The sequence below is a fragment of the Meles meles genome, chromosome 7 (assembly GCF_922984935.1).
Source record: "Meles meles chromosome 7, mMelMel3.1 paternal haplotype, whole genome shotgun sequence".
NCBI classification, from domain to species: Eukaryota; Metazoa; Chordata; class Mammalia; order Carnivora; family Mustelidae; genus Meles; species Meles meles.
Window position 1 is genome coordinate 107,284,217 of NC_060072.1, and position 13,630 is coordinate 107,297,846.

General features: G+C 34.8%; 1 protein-coding gene across 2 annotated transcripts in view; it reads left to right on the forward strand.

The window, feature by feature from the left end:
- The window catches only part of C7H12orf4 (chromosome 7 C12orf4 homolog), a 40,351-nt gene that overhangs the window by 13,709 nt on the left and 13,012 nt on the right, over positions 1–13,630 (forward strand). The window contains exons 5-9 of one of the 2 annotated variants that reach the window (XM_046013384.1): positions 3,906–4,005; positions 4,100–4,221; positions 9,100–9,206; positions 10,871–11,068; positions 11,887–12,015. In XM_046013384.1, coding sequence (XP_045869340.1) covers positions 3,906–4,005; positions 4,100–4,221; positions 9,100–9,206; positions 10,871–11,068; positions 11,887–12,015 — 656 coding nt within the window. The remainder of the gene's footprint in view (positions 1–3,905; positions 4,006–4,099; positions 4,222–9,099; positions 9,207–10,870; positions 11,069–11,886; positions 12,016–13,630) is intronic. The other variant, XM_046013385.1, reaches the window with a different exon arrangement.

A 13,630-nucleotide genomic window follows, 5' to 3' on the forward strand; every position in this document is an offset into this window, starting at 1 on the left:
GGCCTTTCCTCAGGGTGTGGTCCTAGTGCATCCCTTCTGGAGAGAGAGCTCTAGATACTAATTCCATCATGAGGGCTCCAACCTCATGACTTTGTCTACACCCAATGACCTCCAAAAGCCCCACCTCTGAATATCAGCACACTGGGGATTTGGGTTTCAACATACAAATTTGTGGGGACACAAACATGCAGTCCATAACAGATGCCCTATCTCATTTGATTCTTACCATGACCCTACTATTATTAGCCCCTTTTACAGATGAGGAAAATGAGGCTTAAATAAGTTAAATAACTTGTCTAAGGAATTTGAAGTCGTAGCTCCCCTCCAGAGTTCTTAACAACTGTACCATGCTCTCTCCCCATTCAGAACCTATGTAAAACCCTGCCATTACTAAGTTCATAGTCTCTTTCAGTTCATTTTTGTAAGCTTATTTACACGAGGGAAAAAATAGCACTAGTGTTAGTCCAGGACATTTTAATTAGATTTTAATTCATTGTGTACAGTATTGCAAACTTTGTGATTCATTGTTTTTCCTCCATAGTAAGTAAAAAATTGCTTGCATTATTTATTTTAAAGCATGACTTTCCAGAATGCTTCCTAGCAATTCTATAAAATGTAATAATAATCAGGATAAGCTTCTTCTAGATAATCTATTTTAATCTAACAGAATCTAAGAACATTTATTACCTTGCAAATACTCATTTAAGACTTTAGGTACATGGCATTAAGATAATGTTTTGAGTGGCTGATGTGAAATTTCTTTGATTGTGAAATATATTAGGATCAGATCACATGTATTTTTTGTGACTGACATGATAGTCTGTCCCAAAGTAGTAAATTTAAAATGATGTACCAGTTTGCTCCTGGCTCTCATTTGCTTTGCATTAGAAAATGCTGGGACCAGCAAGATGAGAATAATCTGTTATCTTGAGGGTTGCCATAGTTAGGGAGATTTAAAATGCAAAAATTATAAGCAAATGGATTTAGTCATTTTTTCCTGAGAAATATGTTTCTGCGTACCAGATCAGCATTTTCACTATATTGCATAGATTTGTACATTTTTATAACAATTCTATTCCTCTCAACCTTTTATTTTCCTATCTAGTAGAATATTAGAGCATTCCCTGTCAGAAAGAACTTGATGTTTTGACATCTGTCACTCGGTATATGTTTAGCTTTGCTGATGAGCTGCCCTGAGGCAGTTTACTCCTTTTTAGGTGGGACACCTGCAGTACAAGTTGTTGCCACCAGGTAAAGAGTTGAACCTGTGACCCTGAGGGAGACAAAAATTTGATTTTTTTTTTTTTTTTTTTAGTCCTTTATTATGTAGCCGGTAGAACTGTGAATGTATTTTTAGAATAAGAATGAAATATAGGTTAACTTCATATAAATATATGGAAGTATAACTACCTAACACTTACTACTTTCTGTTGAACTTCATTTATTTGATTTTTCCTACCAAAGCTTCAAATAATATAACCTTTAGCTCATTCTGAATCTACTCCTGAATCTTGGGTTTTCTGGGACTGTCCTCATTCTGCCTATTTAGATATATTGAAAAATTCCTAGCTTGGCTGTCTGGAGTCCATATTAGTAGCCACGACTAGTACTTTCATTTAGCTGGTAAGCTGCTCTGAATTGTGCCCACTTTGCCACCTACTCACTACACCTCACAGAAAACTCTGCATCTGGCCATCAATATTCTATAATTGTTCTTTTTTTTCTAAATCAAAAGAAGATTCCTATTCCACGTGATTCTTCAGCTTTGGGGAAGCTGCATTAACTTACTAATTATCTGCATTTACTGGTACTTCATAATTTTCTTTCTATCGTGGAATAGCTTTTTAGCAGGAGTTTATTTGGGTTTAGGTTATTTTTTGAAATGTCCTTTAGCCAAATCTCTTGACGGGGTTTTGTTTTGTTTTGTTTTTTCTTTGAAACACAATATTTAAATACATTTATTTTGACAACAGTTTGTGGTTTATTCTCCACGTACCCAAACTGTTAGCTTGAAAGGGAAAGGTAAGCTAGGTTCCTCTTGAGGTAGGTGATTGTTGTAAAGGTAAACAGTACAACCTAAGGCAAGTTGGAATTCACTGATAGCCATGGACGTTCACCCAATTCATTTACCCAATGCATGAGCAGAAGTGACACATTTTCTTAGTTCTCTTTTCATTTTAATTCCACTTTGCATCTTTAAAAGACAGTTTCTTAGCCCGGCTAGCTCAGTCGGTAGAGCATGAGGCTCTTAAAAGACAGTTTCTTAGCACAGTATAATCATTGTTTGCTGTTTTGTTCTGTTACAGCAGACTTTTACAATCGTTTTTTCTAAGTGTCTTCAAGATAATATTCAGGTTGTTAGAATTGTCACACCTGACATACTGAGCCAATATCTAGTTAGGCAGAACTAGAAATACAATAAAATTTCCTTTGATCTTAATCTGAGAAAATTGTATTGTATCTTTAGCTCTTGCATTTCTGACACATTTATGATGAAATAAATGTTCGTGCAGTTTCCTTTGTTGAATTATTGATGAGTCTTTTTTTCTCACTGTTAATTTACTACTGTTAGCAAACCAGATTTAAGATATAAATGTTTAAAGATACTCATTTATTGATATTTAAAGATACTGAATCTTTAAAACTTAAAAATGGCAATGATATGTTTTATCCACTAGAGGGAACATGCGTAATGTAAAATATTAATCTATTTATATCAAAGTTTGTATTTATAACTCTGTTGCTGTTATTTCTTCTTTAATTAAAAATTTTACTTGCAAGCACCTGGCCCCCAATAGGTATTAGAAGTTAATGGGGTCACCCTCATTAGAATTAAGTGAGGACGAAATGGTACTGAATAGTTGATACTAGGAGGTAAATACAGAAATGTAGAACATATAAATGACTTTTATTTATCACATACATATAAGTATCTTAATCAGTTATTATAAGTAAGGATAAATTCTCTTTTAAGAGCAATTAATATAACTAGACTGATAGTAAAATCCTTTTCATTTATGTCTTTATTTCATTCTTTTCCCATCTGTTTGAAATACATTTTAGAACAAACTTTTTTAATACATTTATATTAGAGGATAATTTTTTAATTTGAAAATTTTAAAGAACTTACTTATTAAAATATATAGAAAAGACAACAAACTGTAGGTGTACAATTCAGTAAGTTTTTATAAAGTAAGCACACCCATCATCACTCAGCATAAGAAATGGAGTGTTTCCAGCACTGCAGACGGCTCCCTCGGGCCTTCTTGTCACAGCCCATCCCTCCCACAAATAATTGGTATCTGAACTTCTAATATCAGTGATTACCTTTTCCTGTGGGAAAACCTGTTTAATTCCTGCACGAACAAAGAATGTAAGGCCAAAACATATCTTTAGAATGTCTTTTATATTCCTCTGTAAAGAGAACTTTGTGATTTAATACCAGTTTGATTCTTAGAACCTAACTGACAGCTTCAGGTGATAACTATAAGCTAACTTTCAAAGCTTGAAGTCACTTTAACTCTTCTGCATATAAGTAGAAAATGTAAAGCTGGAGTCAGAGTGTCTTCTTTAAGGAAATCTGCAGATGAGAAAGGAGTCTAGTTTCAAGCAGTAGTCATGGAAATTGAAAGATTGCCTAGATTTTGACCGCTTTCACTTTTGTGTTAAATTTAGATTAAGATCTAGCTGAACAGATGAAGCATTATATGACATTATCATTATTCCCACATCCCCATTTCCAGGCCTTTAGAGTGCTTTCCAGGTATTACAGTTGCTTTTCCTGGACATCTTCTTATAAAAGAAAAAAATTTATTTTTACTTCGTGGAGCTCGTTCAATGAATCTGGAGTGGCCATCCCCTTAAAGATATCATGAATATATCTGATACACTTATTTATGTTTTAGGCAAGGCATTGAAATGGGAAAAGTGATGCAGGAATTGGGAAAATCACTGACAGATCAAGATGTAAATTCACTGGCTGCTCAGCATTTTGAATCCCAGCAAGTAAGTATAGTGATTTTTAGATACACAGTTATGTTTTCTTTCACTTATGTTTATTAAAAAAAAAATGACCACTTGGTGTACTCTCTCTTTTTAGGACTTAGAAAATAAATGGTCAAATGAATTAAAACAATCAACTGCCATCCAAAAGCAAGAATATCAGGAATGGGTGATAAAACTTCATCAAGACCTAAAAAACCCTAACAACAGCTCCCTCAGGTATTACCCATCTGTTGTTCTTATTAGATGAAAGTTCATTGTTAGGAAGAGTTCGTATGTATTATAAAATTGAATCTTTTAGTTGCAGCTATTTTTAAATTACCAATGACCATCCAAGATAATTTTATACTTCTAACACCTTTGGTATTATCTGGATTTGTGTGGGTTGTTTGGGAGGGGGATTAATTGGTTGGCTTAAAATAGTGACTTACCCCCCTAGAACTTAGCTGTAAATCTCTTAGGTGTGTATATCTAAATATCCCAAGTACAGTCTCTTGTTTGTTTTCCATTGGTTTCAGTTCAGTGCAATTAGCATTGGTTGAATGCATCTTAAATGGCAAGCACTCTCTAAGCAGAAAAACAAAGATGGCTATACATGTGGAGCTTATATTCCCGAGAGACTGACCCATAAATAAAATAATTCTGTATAGAATGACATTTTCAGTCATAGAAGCATGTACAAGGTAGAAAAGGAGTGTATATACAGCTAATGAATCATTGAGCACTACATCAAAAACTAATGATGTACTATATGTTAGCTAATTGAACTTAATTTTAAAAAAAAGAAGGAAAAGGAGTATAGAGGACTTCTGTAATTCATAACTTGTACAGTACCTGATGGCCTCAAGGCTTTTTATTCATATGTTGCCCTAGAGCTTGACGGTGCTTATGTTATTTCCTGGGTATATACTCATATGTTTGAGAATTTCTTTCTTTCAAATCTTGAAGTATATTCAGCTGGAAATGTACTTAGTACAAATATGTTAATCCTGTTTCCAACAGTTGCCTGGTATCTGCTCCAAACATTTAGAAATAGAATTTTATTTGTGTAATGTCAGTCTCCGCTGCTAGTCTTGCCTTGAAGACAAAAGCCATGTCTGTTTTTTCTACTGTTATACCCAGGTCCTTACCAGGTGTCTACCTCTTCACACTGGCACATAAGACATGCTCAATAAATATTTATAGGATGGGGAGACAAATAGGCAGATGGATGAATTATCATTTAGCTGTTTACCTGATATCTGTATCACCTCTTCTGCAAATATTATAATCTGTCATTTGCCTTATTTTCCCAAGGTAACACCTTAGAAATATTTGAACAATTTTTATGATTAGAAATGGGGTAACGTCCTTGACACTAATATATTTGACTCTACTCCTCATTTCAACTAAATAATGAACAAGAATTTTTAAAAAATAATGAACACAATACAAAGGGAGAGGTGGGCGGAAATAAGTGTTGAGAACATCTGTATCCTATAATATATAATGGTGTTTCTCAAACTGCTGGTTGCAGTCTGCTAGGACCATTCTAGATTCATTACTTTCCAGTCAGATGTTTAAAAATAGCAATGAAATGGAATGAAATGAAATGAAATGGAATGGAGTATGGCAGAGTAGAATAAGGAAAAAGTATGAGAGCATATCATGGATGAAGCTTTCTATAAATAAATGTGTGTATTAAGCCAGAATGTAAAGTATATACTGTATGTTTTGGTTAGAAATGTGGAGAATTTTGTGATGGGCATTAAGGAGGGCACATGATCTGATGAGAACTGAGTGTTATATGCCACTAATGAATCATTCAATACTACATCAAAAACTAATGATGTGTTGTATGTTGGCTAATTGAACTTAAAAAAAAAAAAAAAGAAATGCGGAGAGTCACGGATTTCAGGAAGCTGAGAATGCCCCTTATTATAAAAATTATCTCTCACTTTGCTGCTGTAGTTTTAGAAATTCAATCTGTAGAATCAATTCCACTGTATACATCTTGGCCTCCAGCTGATGCCACTTTTACAAACTAAGTATTCCTATGAAAAGATGTTTTTACTGTGACTGTCAGTTTTGCTTTTCTTTTAATAGTGGTTTCCTTGGGCAGCAGAAACTTGTTTTCAACTCAACTCCATATAGAACTCCTGTAAGAAATTGATAAAAGTGGCATTTTATTTTTAGCCATTATTTTTGCTTTTTTAAAAAACATCAGGCCTACTGAAGGGTAAATTATGCAAAGTAATATTTACCTCTTTTAGGTTTTGATAAACTTAACTGTCATGAAATCATCACTGCAATCAAGATAGAGCATTTCATTTTTATATCTTTATAGCTCATTCCTTTCTCTTTCCCAGCTCCTGGCAACCTGCTCTGATTTCTGTCCCTGCAATTTTGATTTCTTTTGGAATGCTTTTTTTTTTTTAAAGATTTTATTTATTTATTTGACAGAGATCACAAGTAGGCAGAGAGGCAGGCAGAGAGAGAGAGAGAGAAGGAAGCAGGCTCCCTGCCGAGCAGAGAGCCCTATGCAGGGCTCGATCCCAGGACCCTGGGACCATGACCTGAGCTGAAGGCAGAGGTCTTAATCCACTGAGCCACCCAGGCGCCCCTGGAATGTCTTATAAATAGAATCAAACTGTTATGTAGCAGTTTGTGTCTTGCTTCTTTCTCTTATCATAAGAGCTTTTGTGACTTATTCGTGTTGTTTCACTTATGAATAGTTCTTTTCTTTTTATTACCCAGCAGTATTCTAGAAATATTATAGTTAAGATTTATAGGCATTAGTCACAATGTATTATTTCATATACACTATATGTAAGTAATTATGTCTACTATAAAATAAACTTATATATGTCATATATGATGGTGTATAGTTTTGTTTTTCTTTTTTTTTAAGGTTTTATTTATTTATTTGACAGACAGATATCACAAGTAGGCAGAGAGGCAGGCAGAGAGAGAGAGAGGAGGAAGCAGGCTCCCTGCTGAGCAGAGAATCTGAAGTGGGGCTCAATCCCAGGACCCTGAGATCATGACCTGAGCCAAAGGCAGAGGCTTTAACCCACTGAGTCACCCAGGCACCCCTAATTTCGTTTTTCTTATGATAACTTCATTTGGCTTTGGCATCAGGGTAATGGTGTTACCATAAAATGAGTTGGTGGTCTGATGATGAACCTGTCAAAGGAGTTGATATCTGTAATCATCAATCTGATATCATGTTTTTCTTTCTAGTACTTTAATTTCCTTTCTCCCTTTGCTTAAATTCCTTATGTGTCCTTGTGTGTTGTTTTCCAATAGATCTTTTAGCATATTGATCATCATTGTGCGAAAGTCTTTTTCTTTTATGCTCAGTATCAGGGTCATCTCTCAGTCTGTGTCTGTTGATTGCTTTTGCTCTTGACAGTGGGTTATTTGTTTCTTTTGCTTGCTTTTTTGGGTGTCTCTCTCTCTCTTTTTTAAAAAGATAAATGCTGGATGTTGTGTGTATTAGAAGAGACTAAGGTAAATAATACTTGTGTCCAGAAATGAACAGGCCATTAATGTGAAGGTCATGCTGCACTAGTCAGTAGTTGAGCTGAGTTTGGTTTTTTGTTTTTTCAGTGATAACCACAAGCTTCATGTTCTCTACTGTAGTTAGCTGCTGCCACTTTGTATTTAAGATGAGGCTTTGGGTTCTAGAGGGTTTTTCCCTGTCATCCTGTTCCTTCCAAAACTTCCAGTAGTTTTTGCAGGCCTGTGCCACAGCATGAGGTCTCTCTCTATGCTGTTGCTCTACCCCTGAGGAATAAACTGTTGTTGTTTGTGAATCAGACTTGGTGCTAGACTCATCTTGGGGGTGGGGAACAGGTCTCTTTTGTCTTTGTCCAGCTTCAGTCTTGGGCAAGCCTACCTAGGGCTTGAGTTTGGAGCATTCTCAGCATTTCTGTCTGTGCCACCAAAGGGGCTCCCTTGTCTCCTGGACTGCCTCCAGTGTTTTCTTGGAAACACCTGGTGGAGACCAATGGAGAAGAGTTTGCGAGTACATGCAGACCTCCCTTGTGCCTGAGGCTCATAGCTATTCCAAATTTACATGCTAGCCCACACTTGGCCTTTAAGAATTCATTAAAATTTTAGTGAGTTCTTCTTACCTCCTTACATTACAACAGCTCATTTCTACCATGCACTGCCAGAAATGAAAACTGTATCTCCTGTCTGCCCTAGGAGGGGTGTGTTGCACTTTAGAATTGAATTTATTTTGTTGCCATGTTACCTCAAGTTTCAGAAAAGTTAGGATTTTATAGATGATGTGGCTTTTTCTTGTTGTTAGAGTGGGAGCAGCAATCTCTTGGGGCTTTTCACATCCTACAGTGAGAGTGTTTTATTAATATAAATCTATTTTTAGGTTTAAATTTGCTGTATATACTAATGAAGTTAGTGAGACTAATGCGACTCTTTGGAATAATCCCAAAAATGTAGTCCAAAATCACTATGAGAGACTTAGATCATCTTCAGCATACCGTGACATTTGAATTTACAGTTGTACCGTGCCTCCATGGAAACCTTTTCAGCAAATAAGCAAGAACACAGTAGAGCAAAGAGAGAAGTCCTTGAAAGGGAGGAGAATGTCCTTGAAAGGCAGGAAAAAAACAGGAAAAGGTTAAAAAAAAAAAAGATGTGAATACATCAAAATGAACTTCATCTTTTTTTATTCCTTTTATTTGACTTCTTCATTTTTATTTCTATCACTTCACTGATTTTTTAGTTTTTCCTAGAGTCAGCCTTGATATAGGATATATTACACTTTTTTTAAATATGCCATTTTAAAATAGTAAGTTAATTACTTCATTTAATATTCTCTTAGTCCACATGCATTGATATTCTAATGACTGGAAAGAATAATATGCATTACTTAACTGTAAGGAAATCAAAGAACAAGTAGGAATTTTAAGAACTTCTGGTGTTTATGATTCTTCCTTGTTACCATGGATTAAGGAGTAGTTTAGGAATAAATTAAGTGGTACTCTCAGCTTTCATTTTGTCTCATTTCATTATAAAGCTTTCTTTCCTTCATGAAAAGTTTTTGACAAATAGACAAAAAAAGCATATGAATAATTTTATTAATTTCAGTGAGGAAATTAAAGTTCAACCAAGTCAGTTCAGAGAATCGGTAGAAGCAAATGGAAGGATTTATGAGGAGCAGAGAAAGTTGGAAGAAAGTTTTACCATTCACTTAGGTAAGTGGATTCATTTTTTGCAGGCATAATTTATTATAACTTAGGAAGCTTATTTTATGATGTAAGAGAAAAATCCCTAGCATATGAGTACAATGTACCCATGTTGTTTTAATTACAAATTATGTCCTGCTCCCAGCGACATGCAGAAGAATGAAACTGGACCTCTTTCTCATATCCGTACACAGAAATAAATTCAAATGGATGAAAGACCTAAATGTGATATAGGAAACCATCAAAATCCTAGAGGAGAACACAGGCAGCAACCTCTTTGCCCTCAGCTATAGCAACTTCTTACTAGAAATGTTGCCAGATGCCAGGGAATCTAAAGCAAAAATGAACTGTTAGGACTTCATCAAGATAAAAAGCTTCTTTCTGCACAGCAAAGGAAATGATCAACAAAACTAAAGGACGGCCTTTGGAATGGGAGAAGATATTTGCAAACGATGTATCTGGTAAAGGGTTAGTATCCAAAATCTTTAAAGAACTTATAAAATCAACACCCCAAAAACAAATAATCCAGTCAAGAAATGAGCAGAAGACATGACTAGGCACTTTTCCAAAGAAGACATCCAGAAGCTTACAGACACATGAAAAGATGCTCAACCTCACTCATCATCAGGGAAATACAAATACAAATACAAACCACAGGTGTGAGATACCACCTGTCAGATGGCTAAAATTAACAACACGAGAAGCCACAGGTGTTGGCAAGGATGCCAAGAAAGGTGAATTCCCGTGCTGCTGGTGGGAATGCAAACTGATGCAACTACTCTGGAGAACAGTTTGGAGGTTCCTCAAAAGGTTAAAAATAGAACTACCCTACAACCTAGCAGTTGCATTACTGGGTATTTACCTGAAGGATACAAAAATACAGATTTGAAAGGGTATATGCACTCCAATGTTTATAGCTGCATTATCACGACAATAGCCAAACTATGGAATGAGCCCAAATGTCCATCAACCGATAAATGGATAAAGAAGATGTGGTATGTGTATGTACAGTGGAATATTACTCAGCCATCAAGAAAATGAAATCTTGCCATTTGCAACAACATGGGAGGAGCTAGAGTGTATTAGGCTAAGTGAAATAAGTTAGTCAGAGAAAGACAAATACTAAATGATCTCAATCATTGTCAACTTTAGGAAAGGAAACAGATGAATATAGTGGAAGGGCGGGGGAGTAAAAAAAGGAAAGAGGGAAACAAGCCATAAAGAGAATCTTAACCATAGAGAACAAACTGAGGGTTGATGGAGAAAGGGGAGTAGGACATGAGCTAGATGGGTGATGGGGATTAAGGAAGGTACTTGTTATGATGAGCACTGGGTGTTGTATGTAAGTGAATTCTACACTGAATTGTATGTCATTGACTTCTACCCCAGAAACCAATATGGAACAAAATATGTTAACAAAAAAATTTTTAATAAAAAAATTATGTCCTCCTTCCATAGTTTGTTTTGCCAAACATTTTCTGTTTTAGCTAATATATTATTTTTTAAAAATAGGTTAAATCTGTATAGTTATTAAGATGGGAAATTGCAAAGCCTATTTCTAATTATTTGTAGCCCAGATTTATCTGTATTTTTGCCATAGAGATTTGCATCCTGTTATAGTGGATTTTTGCAGCTGTCTGAGTTTCTTTCTGGGACTGTTGCCCACCCCCCAGGAGCCCAGCTGAAGACCATGCATAATTTGAGATTGCTGAGAGCAGATATGCTGGACTTCTGTAAGCACAAAAGAAATCATCGAAGTGGCGTGAAACTCCATCGACTCCAGACTGCCCTGTCACTTTATTCCACATCTCTGTGTGGCCTGGTTTTACTAGTAGATAATCGAATCAATTCATATAGTGGTATTAAGAGAGGTAAGTTAACATTACCTTATTTATTTCGTTAAATTTCCCCCTTTTAATACCATTCTTACAAAGAAAGAATTTATAGAAAAACAAAAAATTTAGTTAGCCCTAGTATTACAGCAGCCAAGCAACACAGGTACCCAGCCATGGCTATTTTAGATTTCTTTCATACTTTAGCATTGGTAAATTGCTTCAGGATATTTACTTTCTCTTAAAATTCTATTATATCCTAAGTACTGCTCTTACAAGATTCTTGCTTCAAGGCATAACAAAAAGAATGATCAAAATATAAATGTATTCAATTCAGAAGCCGATCCTGGCTCTGTGAATTTTAGTTCATCCCTTTGCCCTTTCTTCCTAGGATTTTAGATAACATATTTCTTAAATGTGCTAGGTAAAATTCTAAGTTCCCTCTGTACAACTCACTTTGTATGATTATTTTAAAATTTTTAGATATATATATTGAAATGTGTACATTTTTAAGGAAGCTTGAATAGAGTTTATTTCCCATCATAACTATAAGAACTGTCTTGGTTTTTTTAGCATTTGGGGGACTGGATGATGATTAAAGTAACTGTTATTTAAAGAAGGTTTGAAATTATCTGAAAATTTCCTTATCTATTAATTGTTTACTCTTTTGAGTGAGAGATTAGGTTTCTGATTCAAACAAAAATCACTGTCCCCTAACTTGACATAATTATTGAAAGGGCAAGTATAAGAAATCATACTTATGAACTTTATATTTTATGTCTACTAGTTAACATTTTATAAATAAATATTAAATACTTGATAGTTGTAGAAGTTTATAAATGTTTTGGGTCCCTTAGATTTTGCCACAGTTTGCCAAGAATGTACTGACTTCCATTTTCCCCGAATTGAAGAGCAGCTGGAAGTTGTCCAGCAGGTGGTACTTTATGCTAGAACCCAACGAAGGAGTAAGTTGAAAGAATCACATGGTCAGTAAAACTCAAATTTTTCAAAAGTTCACTTTCAGTGTATTCTGTCCCTAAGCATTCTAATAGCATATGGACCATAATTAAAATACAGAAAGTTGTATTGGTGGAAAAGTGGAAGAAAGAAATTATGAACAAAATTTAAGATCTTTAGAAGCTTGAATTCTGTTCTTAATTTCCTTTTTGCATGATTTTGTTCAATAACCTTAGCAAAAACTGTTTTAATTTTTTTGACAAAAACTGTTTTTAAATTTAAATTCTGTAGTTAAACTTGAAGTACTCAGTGGAAAGTTGGTGGTCTTTTGATCCAAGTTCTATATCTCTAAAGTGGACATAATTGCTACCTCGAAGGGCATTGAAGTGATAGAGTAAATGTTAGCACAAAATATACTCTTATTATATGTTCCATCTTTGATCCTTCTTAGGTAGCAGGAAGTCAATTATAAGACTTGTTTTTGATTGTTCTTTTGAAAAATTACTATGTCCAGAACTATGTCCTGCTTTTTTTTTTTCATATTTATCCACAATATAAACATCCTTCTAACTATTTGAGAAATTTGCTGGAACGTTATTTTTAAAGCTATAGAAAATGTTTGTGGCATTGCTCTGTAGAAGATTTCTATTTATTGATAGGCTTAAGGGAAGATATGGGTAAAGGACAGAATTTTGGCTCAAATTACAGAGTAATTATATTTTTTAATTGAAAAATATAAGATTAAAAAGCATTTTCTTTATAAGTTAAATTGGCACCGTAAGTTTGTTTAGTTAAGATCTAACTATAAGGGTAATAGCCATTCAAAAATAATGTAAGCTGTGTGTTTCTTGTTTTTCAGACATGTCATACTACACAGGCATAAAATTGCAGTAGATGTTCTTATTTGGCTTTAATGCATACTCAGTATTTTTTTTTTTTTTCACAATCTTGATGTCTTCCCCAAAAAATAAATTATGGCAAGTTATTAAAGTATGGCTGGTCAGACTTTTAAATCTGCTTCTGATAGTTGGATTTTTTTTTGTTGGTTTGTTTTACAAGTTCAGTGTTTAAAAGAAACCATCATAGTACTTTTGGTTCATATGTTGTGCTCTGTAGTAAGCTAAGAGATATTGCTTTATCTTTGCTTGCTGTCTTTGTTCCTCTCCCAGTAGAAATTGTAGAATTTCTCCCCCTTTTCTAATGCTAAAAGGTAGCTCTCTAGACTTACTTTGATTAGCATTCACTATGGTTCTCATATTCAGTAGACTTTTAAAAACTTGTTTTATTTTTTAATCATTTCCTAAATAGGTAAAGCAATCTCAAGATTCACAATTTAAACTGTACAAAGAGCATACAGTGAAGGTCTTCATAATTATCCACCAGCCATTCAGTGCCCTTCCCAGAGTCAGCCAAGGCTGCCGTGTACCTTCCAGACCTATGTTAATCTGTGTATCCATGCGTGCATGTGTGTGCGTGTATTTATTTTTCCTTTTTACACAAGTGGCATCTTTTCTCTGCACACTTTTCCATACTTCGCTTTTTTTTTTTTACCGCATATTTATCTTGGCCATCATAGCATATCAGTGCATAAAAAACATCCTTACTGCCTTCCCACTGCCACATAGTAGTCCATTGCAAGGCATC